General features: G+C 28.1%; 1 protein-coding gene across 3 annotated transcripts in view; it reads right to left on the bottom strand.

Moving 5' to 3' along the window:
• Positions 1 to 12,379: 12,379 nt before the first annotated feature.
• The window catches only part of LOC129960790 (D-glucuronyl C5-epimerase B-like), a 74,274-nt gene continuing 67,042 nt past the window's right edge, over positions 12,380 to 19,611 (bottom strand). For all 3 annotated transcript variants that reach the window (XM_056074433.1, XM_056074434.1, XM_056074435.1), the window contains 2 exons: positions 16,718 to 16,957; positions 12,380 to 14,947 (listed from right to left, as the gene is read on the bottom strand). In XM_056074433.1, the coding sequence (XP_055930408.1) occupies positions 13,926 to 14,947; positions 16,718 to 16,957 (1,262 nt within the window). In that variant the 3' untranslated portion in view covers positions 12,380 to 13,925. The remainder of the gene's footprint in view (positions 14,948 to 16,717; positions 16,958 to 19,611) is intronic.

The following is a 19,611-nucleotide window of genomic DNA, read 5'->3' as shown; positions in this document are numbered from 1 at the left end:
TTTTCAGAACAAGTCGGGTAAATTATTACTTCTGATTTTAGAATTGTATTTCTGAGTCAGTCACAAATTATAATTTGAATATTTCCTCTCATGAACATTCATGACAGTTTTATGCACTGCTTCTCATTTTGTATTATATATCTTGATATCCTGACTTATATAACTTGGCATAATATGTAAAAATGAACAGTTTTTTAAAAGAGGCATATTTTCTTGTTATAACCAAAGACAAAGTTTTCAATATATTATTTTACGTTTAAACACAAATGACATATGATAGGTTGAGAATTAAGATAACACAGCAATTGTAAAATCTCTAATTGAGTAATATCTGGCAACTTTTTTTTATATTTCAGTTACAGCTATTTTAAAATGGACCTCTTAAATTTAACCAGTGGTCAGGTAGTGAGAATGAAATATGAAATTGCAGCCCCCCCCCCCTTTTAAATTTTCATACCACATCAATGGGAAGACAAGAATTTTAAGTATGTTTCTCAAAATTTGTGGATAATTTTATAAAAGTCATTCATTAATTTCAAAAATTCTTTTTTAATCTAAGAGCAAATACAAGTGAGCTTAAATAGTTCTTTTTTAAACGTTTAACTTGTTAATATATTCCAAGATTTGAATAGATAGATAACAAATTACTCAAACTACAGCTGGTGCTGTTATAAAACTGAAAACGTTAAAATTACAGTTTTGGTGTGTTAGGTTGTGAAAGAATGAGTTAACTTCCCAAATGAGCATTCACTTATTGGAAGAGATAGCTTTAACGCCCTTTTTTTTTTTTTTTTTGTGTGTGTGTGTGTGTGTGTGTGTGTGTGCATGCGTGAAAGAGAATGCTCGAGATAAAGAGTAGTAAGCCGTTAAACTCTAGTAAAACTTCATCTTAACTAAGATACACGGATTTCATTGATGAGTAATAATTAAAAATTTACCAGTAGAATAGTAAGCACTGTCGTGTAAAAAAATAAAATGGATTGTTTTTAAGTAAATATGTAACATAAATCATATGAAAAGATTGTAATTTTATTTTGAAATTAATCAAATTTCTCGTGCTTTAATTAGCAGGTATTTTCATCTTTGACAGATTTACATCTCACTTTGCTTATTTTTAGATATTTGATAAAAAGAAAAATAATCAAGATTACTCATGTTTTCTAGAAATCTATCAAATTTGTACCACATATTCATATTCTTGATTTGTGTAAAAATACCAGTGAAATAAAAGGAATATGCTACTCATTCTCCAGTATTACTATTTATAAAAACAAAGAAACTATTTCCTAAGATATAGATATAACCCTATGAAAAAATAAACATGGCAATGAGAGTTCTATGGAGTCCTTCATTATTTATTAATACCTGGCTTCCCGTTCTCAAATTTTCAAATAAAGAATTTTTTCTCTTTGAAAATAAATGAAGATTATTTCTTCATTTACACAAAGCGAAGAGAAATAATGGTGACGGAAATAAAAAATAAGTAGTTAAATTACAATTTATATAGAATAAATTTGTGGAGAAGTGAGGAAAAGAAATAAATCACACACATGAAAAAAAAATTATCTTTAATGAATCGAGGATTATATTGAGTTCAAGGACATTTAAATTTTGCTTTACTATGTGTAAAAGTAGTAATGGGCTAAAAGAAATATTCTACTGATGATTTTATATGAAATACCAGCTTCTCACTCTCCAAACTTCTTAAACAATACTTTTAACATCAATGAATAATTCATTAAATCTTTTACTGTCTATTTTGGTACGTGTAATCATAAGAATAAAATCATAATTCCAAATCAGTTGCAGTGGGTGAAGCGAAGATTATCTGTAGAATTTTCGTACGCCCGAATTGGGTCAAAAAATTAAAAATCAGACACAAAGCTTACCAAATTCTAACAGCATGCACTCAGAATGAAAGCGATTAGGATGGTGAAAACGAATTCAAATGTTTGTCTTTCTAGGATTTGTTACAGAATTGAGAAAATCTAGGAGATGTTACCATTTTTAATAGATATTTAATTGGGAAAAGAAATTAAAACGCATATAAATAGACAAGCAATCAGCTGTGAAAGATGAAATTTTGGGAAAATTTTACACTATGGTGAAAAATTTTAAAAACTCGCGATATGAAGGAAGAGATTATCAGATTATGCAAGTTGGAAAGGGGAAGAGGTTTTAATAAAAATGGAAGCAAATGATCATCAATCTGACTTATGACTTCAGGATAACTTTGATATTAAATAGCTTGTATTAACTACATTGTTTATTTGTATTAAATAACAGAATCAATTTCCACGACGTAGCTCAGAATGAAAAAAGTAAGAAAACTTTAAACTACTACTAATAAACATATATAAAAAATTGTAAACATTTTCAAACCTGAAGATAAGCTTAAAAAAAAAAAGGGGGGGGGCAATTTATTTTAAGATTTACAAAAAGTATCCTAAGCAACCAAATCCATGATGGTAAGAAAAATTGTGTTACTATTGCCTCTGTAGTTGCAAAATTACAGAAGTTATAATCATATTAACTAGTTTCTAACTGGAGGTTAAAATAACAATTCTTATATGCTTATTATGGAATAGCTAAGAGGGAAGAAGGTTTTGTGAATAATTTTGCACGATGCTATCAAATCAAATAATATGAAAGTGCTGGATTTAATTTTAAAAGAGGAAACAATAAATATTTTAAATTCCATCTTAAGGACCAAATTTAAACAAGAAATCTTAGCGTGTTCTACAGAATACGTCCAAGTGCAACATGGAAAACGCCTTAAAATAATTGATGAAAATTTATGAATCTGAAAATAATCTAAAAACTATGATTTTTTTTTTAATTATTTACAAAAAAGTAGTCCGAATGATATATTTCATATAGTGATAAAAATTTTTTCTGATTCTGTAGTTGAAAAATTAAAATATAACCATTTGAATTAGCTTTCAATCTGGAGCAAATTGGATTTTATTGAAATTCCTATAAAAATTAAAATACGTGAACAACAGATGCACCTCATTCAGTAACAAGCTTTTTGAAGCATTTTTATCGTTTTAAAAATTTTCTCGTGCAATATCAAAAGTACACATTATTTGTCACACACACACACACACACACACACACACACACACACACACACACACACACACACACACACACACACACACACACACACACACACACACACACACACACACACACACACACACACACACACACACACACACAATCTTTGGCCCATTTAGAAACTTTAAGCAAAATGAGTAGTTCCACTGGTTTCTTTGATCTTTGAACTGGTCTTTGTTTGCACTAGAATTGCTTTCATTTTAAAATCAATCACTTATTATCTAAGCACGACCTTCTAAATACTAGATCCATCTAAAAAGTCGTCTAGATGAGAAACTCCTCCTCGAGTAGAAACTTATCGGCAAAAAATATGGCGGTCGATTCGAAGACACGATGTCTATTCCCAGGTTTGCCACTGAAATCTAGAAGGGGGGGGGGGGGGATCCCTGTGTTTTTCTTGTATGTATACGCAGTATAAGGGGAAACGCGCAAAGAGTACTCAGGTGCTATTATAATAGAATAACAATAACCTCTAATTTTTATTAGTGAAAAAAAAAACAAAAAACAAGGGGAAGTAAGCAATAATCCAGCATTAACTGAAATGATAGTATATTAAATGAAAGTTTATATTTACATTCAAAACCCCCCTCATTTTAAAAATTTATTGCCTGGATTTTAAGTAAAGACACAATTCACATGTTATGAGAAAAAAATTTTGATCACTTACCCCAAACTCTCTACTTTAAAGTCACGCAAAATTAAAAATTCTGGTGCAAAAAAATAACGTCCTTGCTATCATGATACAAACCATTTAATGATTATTTAATATTTTTTTTATTTGCTAATTTATATATTTGAGCACCAATTTCTGCAACTTCTACAAATTTCTCAGTCATAAGATTCTTTTTCTTTTGCAATTTAATTTTCAAAGCTTCTTTGCGTTTTTTGGACTGTTTTTTTTTTTTTTTCCATGGAATTTTTTCTGCTTTTCTAAAGCTTCACAATATCTCATTTGCCCATTTGTATACTGAAACAAATCTCTTGAGACTCGGACATTTAAGGCATCTCCATAAAAATTTATGTCATAATATATACTTCTTAGACCAATTAAAGAATCTTCTGTAACATTTTCAACAAGCATATCCTTGTTGATACTAATCTATTTCTCAAAGCCACATTGCCATATAAACAATACAAGAATTATTTTTACGATTTCCCAAAAATCAGAAAATTCTTAAAGCCTCAAAATATTAGCATAGAAATGATCTAAACAATTTTTTTTATTAAATTAATGAAGCTGTACTTTGTATTCACTTTTTTTTTCAAGAGAATGTTCACACGTTTTGAACATGCAGTGGAAATTAGTACTTTGGAATAAACATGTTAAAGCAAATTAACCATTTGGTTTTTATATAATATTATATTGTTTTTCAAGAACGTGGATTTTAAACAACGTACAGCTTTTAAAACAGAAAAACTTTTGGACATGCATTAAAAAAATATTTTTGTAGTATTCTTCTCAAATATAAAACTCTGCTAAAAAGTGTATTTTTTTCAGTTTCAGTAGCTCCACTAGTATTCAAGTAACTTGTAGTCATCATTCGAATTTCAGTATTTTTTTTTTTTCTCATTTCTTGGAAATTGAACTGATTTATGCAGAAGAAAAGGAGAGTAAGCAGAAAGGGGATATGTTTCCGCGGTTTAACAGTCACGAATGATGTTGTTTTGTTTTTAAAGCAGTGACGACGATTTTTTATTCTTGCAACATTTAAAGAAATTGGTATTTTTGAGATTTCAAAATAATAATAATAATAATAAAAAATAAAATAAAATCCCCAGTAATTTCCTGGTTCTTCAGGAAAATTTCGAAATTCCTTGCAATTTCCTGATTCTCCCAAAGTCATGGCAACCCTGATTATCTTCTCTCCTCCCTCACCGGTTTGCGGTACCTGTATCGCAACACCAAGGGCATTCCTTTTTTTCATTCATTCTACAGATCCGACGGACCGGCTCCGAATAGTTGGTTCCCGAACCAGTCGTTTCTTTTGTGATACTGGTACCATGAACCTAATCCGGAATGAAACAGACATCAATACATAACTCCCATTTGTAGATTTTTGCAATCACTTACTTGAAAGCAAACAGAATTAAAGTGCTGAGCTTTCCATTTCACTGCAACACTTAGATTGTAGCGTGTATGGCCCGCTAAAAAGACATATGAAAAGTGCGTATGATTCATGCGCAAAAACAATCCTGGGAAAACAATGATATTACGATATCCTACGTAGCTCTCCCAGTGGTTACCACTGAGAGCAATATAGCAGCTGGCTTTATAGCTGCTGGAATAAATCCACTGAATCCAGACATATTTCTATATACGGAATTTCTTCCCAATCACGTGTCAAATCGCCCCCAAGTCACACTTAACCTATCTTAGAGTGATTCTTTGATTTTGGATCGTACTTGTTCAAATCTGATACCAACTGATCCTGACAAAACTTTTGCAACAGAACGTGAAAGAAATGACACTCAACTACTAAATGTGTTACCATCCTGTGTCAAGTTCCCATTCCCCAAACTGGTTCACCATTGGAAGGATTATAGTCTTTGACAAAGATTGGCACAAGAGAAGGGGCAATAAAAAGGCGATGGAAGAGGAAGGCTGCCATTTTGACAGATTCTCCCGTGGAAGATGCAATTTAGGCAGAAAAAGAAGCTGTTGCGATGATAAATTTAAAAACAATTGTAAAAGCCAAGATAAAAGTTTTATTCAATGAAAAATGAGAATACAAGTCGAAAAACAAAAAGAAGCAAAAGGCCAAACGCAGCGAACGAAAATGAAAGACAGAAGACAAATCTTGCATTCTGAGAATGAAGACTGAGTACCTTCTGATGCTGATGACGCTTCTGACATCATTTGAGATTAGATTGAGGAATCAGATTATTTGAATTTAAAAAGAGACTCAAATGTTAATGATTTTGTGTTAGTGAAGCTATTAAATGAAGATAAGAAAATTTCAAAATTTTCCGTGGTTTAAATTTTGAATAAAAAAAATCCTCACAAATGGAAGCTGAGTTTCCCGAGAAAAATTTCAAATTTGATCAACGCACTCCTTTTTCTAAATAATACTGAGATAGCGATTGAATACTGGGACGATTTACCTTGGTTAAATGCTCCTAAATCAGAAATGCAATTTTTAGTCAAATTTAATTATTTGTACTTTAGTTGAATAAAAGTTTCTACATTAAAAATATTTCATTTTCTTGTTAGATAAACACCTACAGTATGATTAAGAATAGTGCAAAAATATATAGTGCTACCCAATACTACACCAGTTGGCAATGGTGTAGTTCGATCTCAACTCAGTATTATTTATTTTCTAAACAAATTGTTATTATATCCGTTTTATAGTAGCCAAAAATGTTTAAATGTGTGATAATACAGGCAAGCTGTCTAACCATCATCATTATATATGTATATATATAAAAAAATCGCAGACAAAACAGGGGTTACCAGCTCCAGTTTCCCTTATTAAAACCAAAATACAAGGTTTATATTTGGAATACATTGATATCATAATAATTATCAAAATTTTTTGGCGAACAATAAGCTTCTCGAGAAAAGCTTTCACATTAAAATGAAAAATTTAGCATTATTTATGAATCATGAAAAATCAAATTATTACCAAAAAATTTTATTGAAATAAATAACAATCTGTAGAAAAATTTTTTTTATTGGAACTCAACACTTTATACACATTACCTCATCTCAAACAATAACATTTGCAAAACAATTAAATTAAAAATATTTCACAAAAGCGTGTGTCTCTTGAATTAAATGGTAAATACTAGCATTATTATAAAACCATAACACTTATCCATCACAATATCTTATCCCAAAATGGCACAATTAGGGATTGCAATACCGGACCAAAAGTTCAATAACGGTATTTTTTAGATCTTAATACCGGGATACCGGTATTAATACTGGTATTAGAAATTTTAGAAAAAGTAAGAAAACACAGGAGTTTCTTTGTTTTATTTGCCAGTTTTATTAGAGAGTGTAAATATCAGTAAAAATAATTTGTAAATAAATTATAACAATATATAAAGAATCACAAAAAAGTAAAGGGACATTTTATTTATTTAAATCACAAAAAAGTGTAAATAAAACTAATCAGTCTGTGGTACTATTACAAATTATTGAAATGTGATCTTAAAAAACATAATGCATCCATTGTACTGTCATTAAGGCTGGAACGTAATTTTGTGCAAAAATTACCAGCTGTAGAAAATGCTCTTTCGGCATCTACGCTAGTTGGTGGTATTGTTAGCAATGCGCGATATACTTTTTCCAAGTATTTACCTCTAAATCCCTCATCTTCAAATAAATCGATTTCTCGTCGGATGGTTTTGGATATAGCTGATTTCTGTATTGTTTTTTGGTTTGTTGAATTTTTTTTATTTATCGCTAATTCTAATTTTTGTTTGAGAGACAATTCCTTTTCATTATAGACATTAGTGTCATCATAATCTTCGATAACTGTACCGATTTCATCTGAATGTGGATAGGTTTGTGGGTAAAACTTTTTAAGAAAATTTACTATAAACTTGATTAGATTTGAATTGGTTAGTCTCTTTTTTTTCTTTTTCATTTTTAAAATCATTATAATTACGTAAATACAGTAAGATATTTTCTATTTCGGTATGCCTTTCTTCTGTGCGAGTTTTCAATGTAATATATAATTCTTCAGCTAGTGATGTGTGCTGTTCTTTCAGTGACTGCAACATGAAATTTATAGTTTCATTAGCTGTTAATAAATTAGAATCTTTCCGACATAATGCCTCAACAGCCAGTTTTATTGGAAGTAGAGCTGATACAGTTCTGGATATTAAGTCGAATTCACTATCTGAAAAATAAATTTGGAGGTTTAAGTGATTATTGCTTTTTGGATTGGATTTCTTAGTTTCAAAAATCGTTCCATCATTAGGAGTAAACTGTTCCAACGTGTTTTAGAATCTAATATTAACATATATTGTATTTTATTTTCAGTTAGTATATATTTTTGTAATATGGCATTTTTTGTAGGGGAACGTTTAAATATTTTAACAATTTTTGGAACTTTATAAATTATAGGAAGCAATTCTTGATGGGTTAATATTTCATCCTCATTAGAAATATCTTCTTCAACAGTTACATTGTCATTATCTTCATTATCAATATCACTCTCACTCTCTTCAAAGTCGGAATCCGAAGTTTCTATATCCACAGTATTTGGATTCTTCTGTTCTTTATTTTTTTGGTATAATACATCCATTACTCCTAATTGAATTCCATGAGCATAGCACAATTGCTGATTTGCACCAATCAACTTTCCAACTTTTTTCATAACTGTTGCTCCATCAGTCGTTATGGATACAATATCTTCTTTCAGAGATAATCCATGTTTCACTAATTTAGACTTAAGCACTTCCACACATTTTTCGGCTGGCATACTTCCCGAGACATGTATAAGTCCTATATTCCAAATTTTTTTTCCTGAATGAATATTGATATTTAAATAGCGTCTATTTCTTACACTTGTCCATTCATCAAATGTAAGACTAAATTTTTCACCATTTACTTTTAATTGTAATATCTCGTGTTCAAAGAATTGCGAACACCATTACTGTAGTTTATAACAGTTCTTCTTATAGTGTTTATCGATGTTGGTAGATTTTTAAAACCTCTGGCGGATAGTGATTTTCTTAATTCAGTAGAAGTGCAAAACACTCGAAATGGTAAACCATCTAATGCTGTCATTTTACTTATAGTTTCATCCAAATTATCTTTTCGTTTTTCAAAATAATTTAAAATGCCTGATGGCTTGGGCTTAGAAACTGTGCTTAAATTTGTATCTTCATCGCAATTAGATTCTTTCCTCTTTAACAAATTTGTATTTTGTTTCGTTTTTAAATGTGTATGGAGTCCACTTGTACTTCCTCCGTTCAGTTTAATAACTCTTGAACATTTTTTACATTGTGCCACCATATTCTTTTCATCATATAAATAATGAAACCAAACCGAAGTATTATCAATTGATTTCTTATGTTCTTTAAAGTTATTCTTATTCATTATTATGGGTTATTATTTATGAGCCTATTTATTATTATGAGCCTATATTATGAGAACATTTTTTACATTGTGCCACCATATTCTTTTCATCATATAAATAATGAAACCAAATACGAGTAATTTTACTTATAGTTTCATCCAAATTATCTTTTCGTTTTTCAAAATAATCTAAAATTCCTGATGGCTTGGGCTTAGAAACTGTGCTTAAATTTGTATCTTCATCGCAATTAGATTTTTTGCTCTTTAACAAATTTGTATCATGTTTCGTTTTTAAATGTGTATGGAGTCCACTTGTACTTCCTCCGTTCACTTTAATAACTCTTGAACATTTTTTACATTGTGCCACCATATTCTTTTCATCATATAAATAATGAAACCAAACCGAAGTATTATCAATTGATTTCTTATGTTCTTTAAAGTTATTCTTATTCATTATTATGGGTTATTATTTATGAGCATATATATAATAAATCTGAAAAATATTTTTATCCCTAAAGTATGATATGCAAATACAATGTGAATAACAAACTCACCAATTTAAAAAATATCGAAATATTACACACTTTCTTCCCAACTGAAACCTTGTTTTCATAGGCATGAATATCAGACTACGGATCCTGCGCGTGTGCAGTATTGCTCGGAGATGTAATAAATAATTTTGACCCTTCTTTTTGGATGATTCACGTCCTGTTCATCTATATTTCGACGATTCCATCTCATTAAAAAGAGTGAGACGCGGAACGATAAGCGCATTTCCGGTATTCTTTTGATAGGCGCATTTCCGGTATACCTTTAACCTTGGCTTTCCCCTATTAGATACTTTTTAGTTCATTTTTTTTTCCACATGTGTGTAAGTGTTATCACGTGAATATGTAGTGAAGACAATTTAAAAGATTTCTAGTAAATACCGAAAAACCGGTATTTAAACTTGCGAATACCGGTATTACAAAACTGCACAAATGGCTCTAAATACCGGTATTCGGTATCCCGGTATTGCAAATCCTAGGCACAATATATAAGTTTTCTAAGTAAAACAAGCTGCATCATTGAAAATAAGTAGATAATCATAAAAAAAATGAGGTTAGTGATGAATGATTTCGCACACAAACATAAATACTGAAGTACAGAAGTAAAAAACAAGTACATAAACTATTTAAGCACATGGATACAAGCACACCACAACAGTAATCCTTCACACACAGAATCGATTTAAAATAACGTTAATATGTCGATAAAATAACTTGACAGAGCGAAAAAAATTGAATAACAGTTTTAACAGATATTTTTATAAACCACAACCATTTTAGAGTAATGCGATGAATAAATTTTTTTTCCATATAAATGAACTGATATGGAAGAAATGAATTAATAAGCAATTTCGAGAAATATTAACACTCTTTTAAATTTCAGATAAACAAAACATAAAAATAGGCACTAAAAATCTGAAGAAAGCGGCTGAGTTCAAAACGAAAAATAAATTTTTTATAACATGACTTTGAATAACAAATTACTCTTGTCCTTAACAATAAATAATGATTTCTAGTCTAAATTGAACAGAAATATAAATCAACATAATTTCTAAACAGTAATCACACAAAATAGTTTACAAAAATTCATCTATACTTTAAAAATAGAATTCCTTCAGTCTTAATTTACAGACATAAAATGAAAAAGAGCTAACACATGAAAACAGAATCTTTCAAATACCCAGTGTAATAAATAAATAAATAATAACATAATGATTATATTATTATGCACAATGCATTCGGATATCTAAAAGAAAACCTCTTGTAGGAACATCATTAAATTATAATTCTTAACATGTTTCCTATTTAAAATAATAAATCTTTCATCTACCTTTTATTTGGGGAAAATTTGCATGAATGGAAAGCACAGTGATATATTGTGAAATATCAAAGCAGTGATAGGTGATATGTTAAAACTAACAATCAATGAAAAACTTCCCAAAGTTTTCTATTTCTGTATCAAAATTACTATGTGCACGTGATAGCAAAAGAGGCAGAAATCTATAGAAAATCATTCAGTATGAAATATAAAATTCAAAATTTTTTTTATTTCGGAGATATCACTTTTCGTTTTCCGAGAATTGTCTCAGATAATATTTATAAGTTCGAAAGAACTAATGAATTTATAAAAAACTTATAACCACCTTCCTGTTAATGATTGCAAAATGCAAAGATAAGAAAATGATAAAAATTATGCCTTTGGAATGAAAAATATATTCGAAATGATTATGCATTGAATTGTTTTGAAATAAAATGCATCACCCAGCATACAACTGTGCACATTCATTATTTCAGCTCATACAAAGCAAATAGCTCTTATTTCTACAAATTATCAATTGTTGAGGAAAAATTAAAACGTGAAAGCAGCTTTTGGAATGCAGAGGGATATTAAAATGCACCAAGAGTTTTTAAAAATCACAATCTTGATTTCTTAATACTGTAATAAAATATATTTTTTATGTAAGAATGAAAAAATGAAAATATGCATCATGAAATTAAAAATAAAGAAAAGCAGTGAGAAATAAAGACAAATTTCATTATAATTTCAATTTTAACGCAAATCAAATCTTTAGATAAAGATCCAAAAAGCCTTTATGACAAAAAAAAAAAAAAAAATCCATAGTTAAAGGGAACTTTTGTAAAACAATTTACTTAAATGAATATAACAAACATCAAGGAAAACAAAATAAAGAAGGTAAAATATAAATATTTTTTCCCCACAAGAAATTTCTAAAATAAAATCGTAGGATATGCTTAATTAAATATCAGAATGATTAATTATCAAATCAAACTGGAAATCACTAGCATAGTAAATTAATACAAAGTTACTTTTACAGAAAAGAAGCAAACTATAGAATAACACTCTTACAATCTGAATAACATATTTTTTAGCAAATATAAAAACAATTGTTTTAGACCTTTATCTGATTTAAATAACTAACTAACTTTAAATAACTGAATTAACATTGGATTACGTTACATTGCACCACAAAGAATAATGTGTAATTATTTCAGAATTCTGAATTACACTTAAATGAAATACCAAATTTCTATAAAAATAACATATTAATTTAAATTAATTTTGACTTCAAAATTCATGTAATATCTAATTTAATCTGATTTCATTTTAGTTTATTAAAATAGTTTTAAAAGCTTTTAAAGAAACTATGCAGAAATTAATTTTATGTACCTTCAATCTATTTAAAATAATGCAAAATCTGATGTATCACATAGTAATTAAAATTTATAAAAACTTTAAGAAAATAAAATTTTCGGATTAAATGTAAAGTAATATGAAACGTGGCTTATATTAATGGAGTTAAGCGATTATTTAAAAATTTTATCATCAATTTTTAAATGTAAAATTATAAACACTTTCTCAACAGAAAGGCTATTTCCAAAATTTTTAAGAGGAAGCTTCATATTCAAGGTAAACATGATAAAGAAATTGGAATAGTATATTTCACTACATTACATTTTCACTTAACAAAAAGAAGAAAGTTACGTTGGCTATTTTCGATTTTTTTGCTTGATAATATTTTTGAATATTCTCGTCAGCTTCTTTTATTTTCACATATTTAAAAATTTGTTCACATATATACTTAATAACAGAAAAACAGTCACTTTTTTTAATTGCTACTATAAAGAACAGTGGGATACAAGATACACTTCTGTTTTCTAATAACAATTATTTCAAATATATCTGCATATTTTATACAACCAACAAAAGACTTAAATATATGCTCGAATAATTCATAATAAAATAAATAATAACGGTAATACACTAGTCAAGTATTTTAAAATAACTAGTTAAAAGTAAACTTTCTTTCGTGAAGAATCAAGTGTTCAATAAATTCATTCCAGTAATAAAACAAAAGTTCACAGAGCATCATTTAGAGACATCCCTTAACCTCATAGAAAAGAGAAACTTACATTTTAATTTTAAAAAAGTCAAGGAACCCATAAAATTGCTAACAATTCAAAATCAGGACAACTGGATTGAATCCACCACTAAGAAGCCTTTTTTAAAAGCTTTCCATATAACAGTACTCCATATTCCCCACAGCAGATATAAGTTAATGGGAAAACAAATATACTATCATTATTGAAAAATGAATATCGATACGTTAGACTATAAAAAGTAAACGCTTTGAAATAAATCCTGGTGACGAACTTCTGGCACTATAGATGAGGTTGTCATTGCTAATAAAAGTTTGATTTTGGACGGATCTAGAGTTATTTTTAAGAGTGTCAATAAATCAAAAAACATGATAATTTTGCATAACATTGATTTTGATGTTTTGTTATTTCATATATAAGTGCTAAACTCTGTATCAGTATTAACCTTGGAAAAGAAAAATTATAATGAAACATTATTTCACGTAAAAAAAAAAGAGAAAAAAAAATGCAAACTAGTTTGTTAAACAGCATCTCTGAATTCAAAAACCCGTTTTGTTTTACTGTAATTGAATATTTAATTATAAAAATCGCCTCTGTTTTAAATTACAAAAGTGTTTTTGCAATAAAAATAACAACAAAGGTTATCTTTATATTCACATATTACAGTAAATTTTACAAGTGCACAATGAAGATAATTGCTAAAATAGATAGGATAATTAAAGACTATGATATTAGTTAAAATTTCTACTAATCCAACAAGTTTCTATACAAAATACATGGCAAGATTAATGTTTATTACATACTTAAATAGACTAAATTCATCAGTTGTGTGGTGCCTTTTTTCCCTTCATATATCCCGTCCATCTATCAGATACAGATTTTAGCAGGGGATCATTATGGATGGTGCTGAGGAACAGAAGCTGATTGATGTGAGTGCTGTGATAATCCCAACGAGCTAAATTGGGTGCAATCCCAAGCGAATAATGACGAAGATCATATACTGAACCTGAACCTGTGTCAAACAGAGGCAGCATTTTTTTAAGTGACACAAGTCCATTTTGGAAGAGTTTTCCAGCTTCATGACAAAGTTGATGATTACCACTTTGTTGTACATCATATAATCCAAAGAGAGAATATATAAAACCATTGAGCACATATGAGCTTGGAATTGTGGGGTATTCCTCATACCACACATATTTTCCTAGAAACGTGGTTAATATTCCTCTATGTTCAGAACGAATACTAAATAATTTTATAGCATGCAAAGCTGCCTCTAAATAATGAAGATCACCAGTTACTCTAAATGCCCTAGTTAGCAAGGACATCGCTTGACCTTGTGCCATAGCTGAATACCAGCCAGGAGCAAGTTCTAACATACCATTAGATAATTTACGAGTCACCATATTTGGCCAACCACCATTTTTATCTTGATGATTCACTAACCAGTTGGCTGCAGCAAAAAAATGTGCCATATGAGCGGTGGAACTCAAACTTATATTATCAATTCTTCCAAAACCATTTAATACAATGGAATGGACTCGTAAATTCCGAGGTTTCGCTATTTTTCTTTTATTTTGTACAGATGGTAAACCTTTATTAAGGTCGATCACCAAATCTCTTGTTAATGTTTTCCACTGAGCATTAGTTCCAATTCCATAATAAACTTCAGAGTCAACTAATGACAATAACACGTCGGACATAATATAATGAATTTTATACAATGTGTGGTCCCCAGGACTATGTAATATGACAGTTAAACTGGCATTTGCTATCAACATTAAATCACAAGACAAAGTTACTTCTTCTATACCTTCATCGATTGATAATATTTCTTTGTCAGCACCTACAAAATAACAGCACATAATTAACGTATTACAATACGAATCATGTACAAAATAAAATAAAAAAATGTCAAAATATAAGAATATTTCATTAGATTCTGCAATTTAAATGAATAATCAGCTAATTTATAATCATTACGAATGTACTTGGTAATTAACATTGAAGAGACAACAAAATTAATTATTTTCTATATGCTTTTGAGATAGCACAATTATTAATTTTCACAATAGGATTCAACATATTTCTAATGTCTCAGCTATCCTACATAAATGGGGATTGTTGATATGGAATAACAAAAGAAATAGAAAAAAAACATTTTTATGCAAATCATCCTGTTTTAATATTTTTCATGATATACTTTAACAAAAACATAGAAGGAAAATTTTTAAATTTCCTTTCAATTTGAAGAATTCTTATTTTTATTGATACACCTTTTAAATAGTTAATAAAATTACAAAAAATCTAAGCTTACAAGAAATAGCAATAGGAAATAAGGATATACTAAAAACATTCTTTAAAATGCCGAGAATCAAAATTAATGGTTGTTCATAGACAAATTTTCGAAACTCTATCATTTTTGTTCTGCATTTGAAACAAACTCTTGTAATCACGGAAATGAAAATTGTTACAAATATATAACATTTTTTTTATGTAACAATATTATTTCAATAACATATTTTATAATTGTTTTATATTTCATATGACTTACTGTCGATAGAACTTCTGAAATAAAATATGCTGATGTCATGTTAATAGCCATATCGATATTATTCAATCACACAAAATAAAACTTTTATGTATTTATTGTGGTTATTTTATTCAAATATATTCCCCACGATAAAGATTTTTAATTGAAAAATCGGTATATTTTAAAAATTTCAGTGCTTTAAACAAGCACAAATTCAAAACAATTCAGATAAAATGTAAAATATTTGATTCACAACGAAAATTAAACTTTTATGGATATTATTTACCATGCAGTAATCAATATTATAAAATCGATCGAATTATTTAAAATGGCTATTAATATTCTATTTAAATCATATCTACTATTCATTATTATAAACAAACATAGAATTTACCAAACTCAAAAAGGAGACAAGCCCTCTGTTTTGAGAAAACAGAAACACAACATTCCCCAACATAATGAAATAAAACCGAAATTAATGACGATATTAAAATCAAGATCATGGTTTATTTTCCCTTAATGGGTTTATATGTGACATCGAAAATTAATGTTGCAATCTGAAATTAGAACTATTTTAAATATGTAGATGATCCCTTAATAGATTATCACACACACTCTTAGATCCTATTTCCTTTCAAATGAAGTTTATTTAAATGCATGTTGAAGGATGCCAGAATAATGGCTGATGATTCTGTGTCACCCGCACTCCTACTGGGAATGTGCAGTTAAGAATTCAGATATTTTCCTTTTCAACTACTATTATAGGAAAGAAAACTAAAAGGCAAGGAAAACCTGAAATTACTATGGCCATATCCAATGTTCAGTTAAAACTATTCTTAGAAATTATTGTAAAAACACTTGGTTTATTATCATCGATCAAAACAGGAGTAAGTAACTTTTAATATTGTCTTTAGCAAGTTCACATTAATGCAAAACTATAGCGCACCTTATCTCAATACTGGTGATATAGTGATCTTAATCAGGTAAAAACAATGTAGTATGAAATTAAGCAAAAGAATGGATTAACATTTTTAATTTGAATGTCTCTGCAGAAAATATAATAAAAATGATAGAAATAAATACCTTTAGTCTTAAATTCCAAAACAGTGCTTCCAGCTACAGTATCAAAAACCTTTCTCAGGCTTGTTCCACTGTGTTGAGAATGTAACCATTTACTATGAGTAGTAGTTTCCCCATCTTCCAAAAATATAGAAATAGGGGGTGGTTCAGTTAGGTTTTTGCTAAAATGGCTCAAGCCAAACTGAGCAATTTGAATTGGATAAAAATGGCCTCTAGTATCCCACTGGGTTGATACCGGAACACCTAAAAATTATTAACTCTTATTCAGTCTACAATATTTGAGCAAATAAATACTGAAGCAAATACTGATAACTCATATCATTACATATTACAAAATAAATAAAATGACAGTATAAAAATTTACCACGATCCTTGAAAGACTTGCGATTAAATTTCATAATAATGAGTATTTTTTTTTTTCTAATGCTTTAACTTCATAAATTATATGTTTTAGTGTAATTGGTTATTTCCAGTTTAAAAAGGAAAAACTGACCTATGGCTTAGAACTGGGACATTAATCACAGAAGAGACACCTCAGTCATTATTCGATTAATATTAACCATTCAGCCAATGGTAAATGCTGGTAGGGCTGTGCCAATTTTCGATATCCGTTTTTGAATAATATCGATTCATCGGAATCACGATCATGCATCATGGTTCACGATGAATCGCGATACGATGAATCGATATACACAAGAAATTTGCGTTTTCGATTTAGTTTTCGGTTAGTGCTTATTTTTGTTGCTCTTCATTGTTTTTTACTTTCATACTTAATTTTTGTTAATATTTTTGCAACTATTGCAATATTCTAATATATAAAAATTATTATTATAAGCATGTCGTTTTGGAATAAACTGTTTTCTGTTTCCTAACTGAATGATATTATTAACAAATTTATATTTAAATATAATAAAAGAATTATGCATCTTCTATTTTTATTTATATTTACAACTCAAGTAAATTTTTACGCTTTATTCATTCTAAACATGTGAAATATCTTCCAGAACTAATGGTAAACCAGTTCTGTAATAATTTTTAATACCTTTATGCATTAAATTTAAAAACTGCAAATAATTGAACTCCAAATATATGTCCAGAAACATTTGCTGAAATTATAGTCTAATTAAAACATTAAGTAAGATATTAATTATTATTTCCTTAAAAATATATCAATTTAAATTTGAAATTCAGAGTAAATATGTTCATTTCGAACGTTGCGATCATTTCCCAAGCTTTTTTTTTTTTTTTTTTTTTTTTTTTTTGTTCAGCTTGTTATGTGCAAAATTCTTTCTATACAAGTTTTTATAAGACTAAATTTTGTAATACATTTCAAAAAGTTACTTATATATACATTGCAAAGCAAAAACTAAATTTTTCATAAATTTGATTTAAACAAAAGTCTTTTTTTAAATTTTTTAATCTAATGATTTTATAAATTCCAATTTTATTTTACTACAGCAATTTAAAAAAAAAAACATTTTTAATGTCAAAATTGGCATTTTTTAAATCTTTGTATTGTTGTTTTAGGCAGAGGCAGCAATTTAATATATAAATATTCTTATTAAATAAACTTGAAATTAAAAAGCAATTTCTTGTAGTAAAGAATACAAATGTTACATATAAATCTTATTGTAAGATAATACATTATTAACAACTAAATATAGCCGAGATATGTAGAGTGATTGTTCCAGAAGGAAAAAAGAAAAAAAAAAAAAAAAAAACTTTGCTGAAAATTAGTATAGCACATAACTTTCATATTCTATGTTCCAAGTATAAACAAATATAAAAACAGCCGCGCAAAATTGAAATTTTCTGTTTAAAGAATTTTTTTTTCTTTTTTATTTTCATATACAGTACTTTGAATTGATTTAAAAATTCCTGCATTCAATTACTTAAGAAATTTTTTGTGAAATTATTTTTCTGTTTTTCATGTAAAGATATCTTAGAGGTCATTTTTCAATCTTTTACCTATTTTTTTAATATAATTTGTTTTTCATTTCCCTTTCATTTTAATTTTTCATATTTTATTCTAGTTTTTTAAATTTTATAATATGCCAAAGTGTTAAAAGAATAATAAGAAATAGTACATAATTAGTTAGAATTTTAATATGCAGAAATATAGCGTTGTACTTGAGAATTGGTTATTTTTTTCACTCAGTTTATATTAATGATGATATATAATGGCATATTTTTCTTTTATTTGACCGTGATCAAGACATTTTTAAAATTTTTTAATGTATTACATCATTCGTCAGTAAATAAATTTACCCTCCATAATATTTGTTATTAATGATTTACTCATTTCGGAATTACTTTATTTCGTCTTTTTTTGAATTTTGAAATAGTAAACTGAATGATTTATTTTTATTATATAATACACCTATTGTTCAAATTTTAGTGCATATTTAAATAAAATCTGCCAATTATACTATTAAAATAAGAATAAAAATTTATGTGATTCATATAAAAAATTAATTTTGCAAGACACCAATTTCGAATTCGGGTTTTATTAAAACTTCAATTTTACTTGTTAAAGGCATTATTATGTCGTCTCTCTCTTTTTTTAAATGAAGAATGAAGAAAAAAAAGCCCTGCGGATTTTTTTTTTTTTTTTTAAATCAGCAGCAAAAAAGGTAAAATTTTAAAATATATTGTATTACTGAAAAAACACAATATGATAAATTGTAACATGCAGATATTGCGTTGGCATTGACTCACATTATTTTAACACAATTATTATCGTACCTTTTTTTATTATATAAAATGAAACTTCCTTTTATTTGGAGTTATTTTGATTAGTCAATATGTTAAGAGATGCTATTTATAATTTATAGCAGCTATAAATTAATAATGATATCAAGATATATCGAAAAATATGGATACGTATTGGATGATAT

Source organism: Argiope bruennichi, chromosome X2, assembly GCF_947563725.1.
Source record: "Argiope bruennichi chromosome X2, qqArgBrue1.1, whole genome shotgun sequence".
In the NCBI taxonomy this organism is placed as follows: domain Eukaryota; kingdom Metazoa; phylum Arthropoda; class Arachnida; order Araneae; family Araneidae; genus Argiope; species Argiope bruennichi.
Note: the sequence above shows the minus strand (reverse complement) of the source record. Positions and strands in the feature narration are given on the sequence as shown.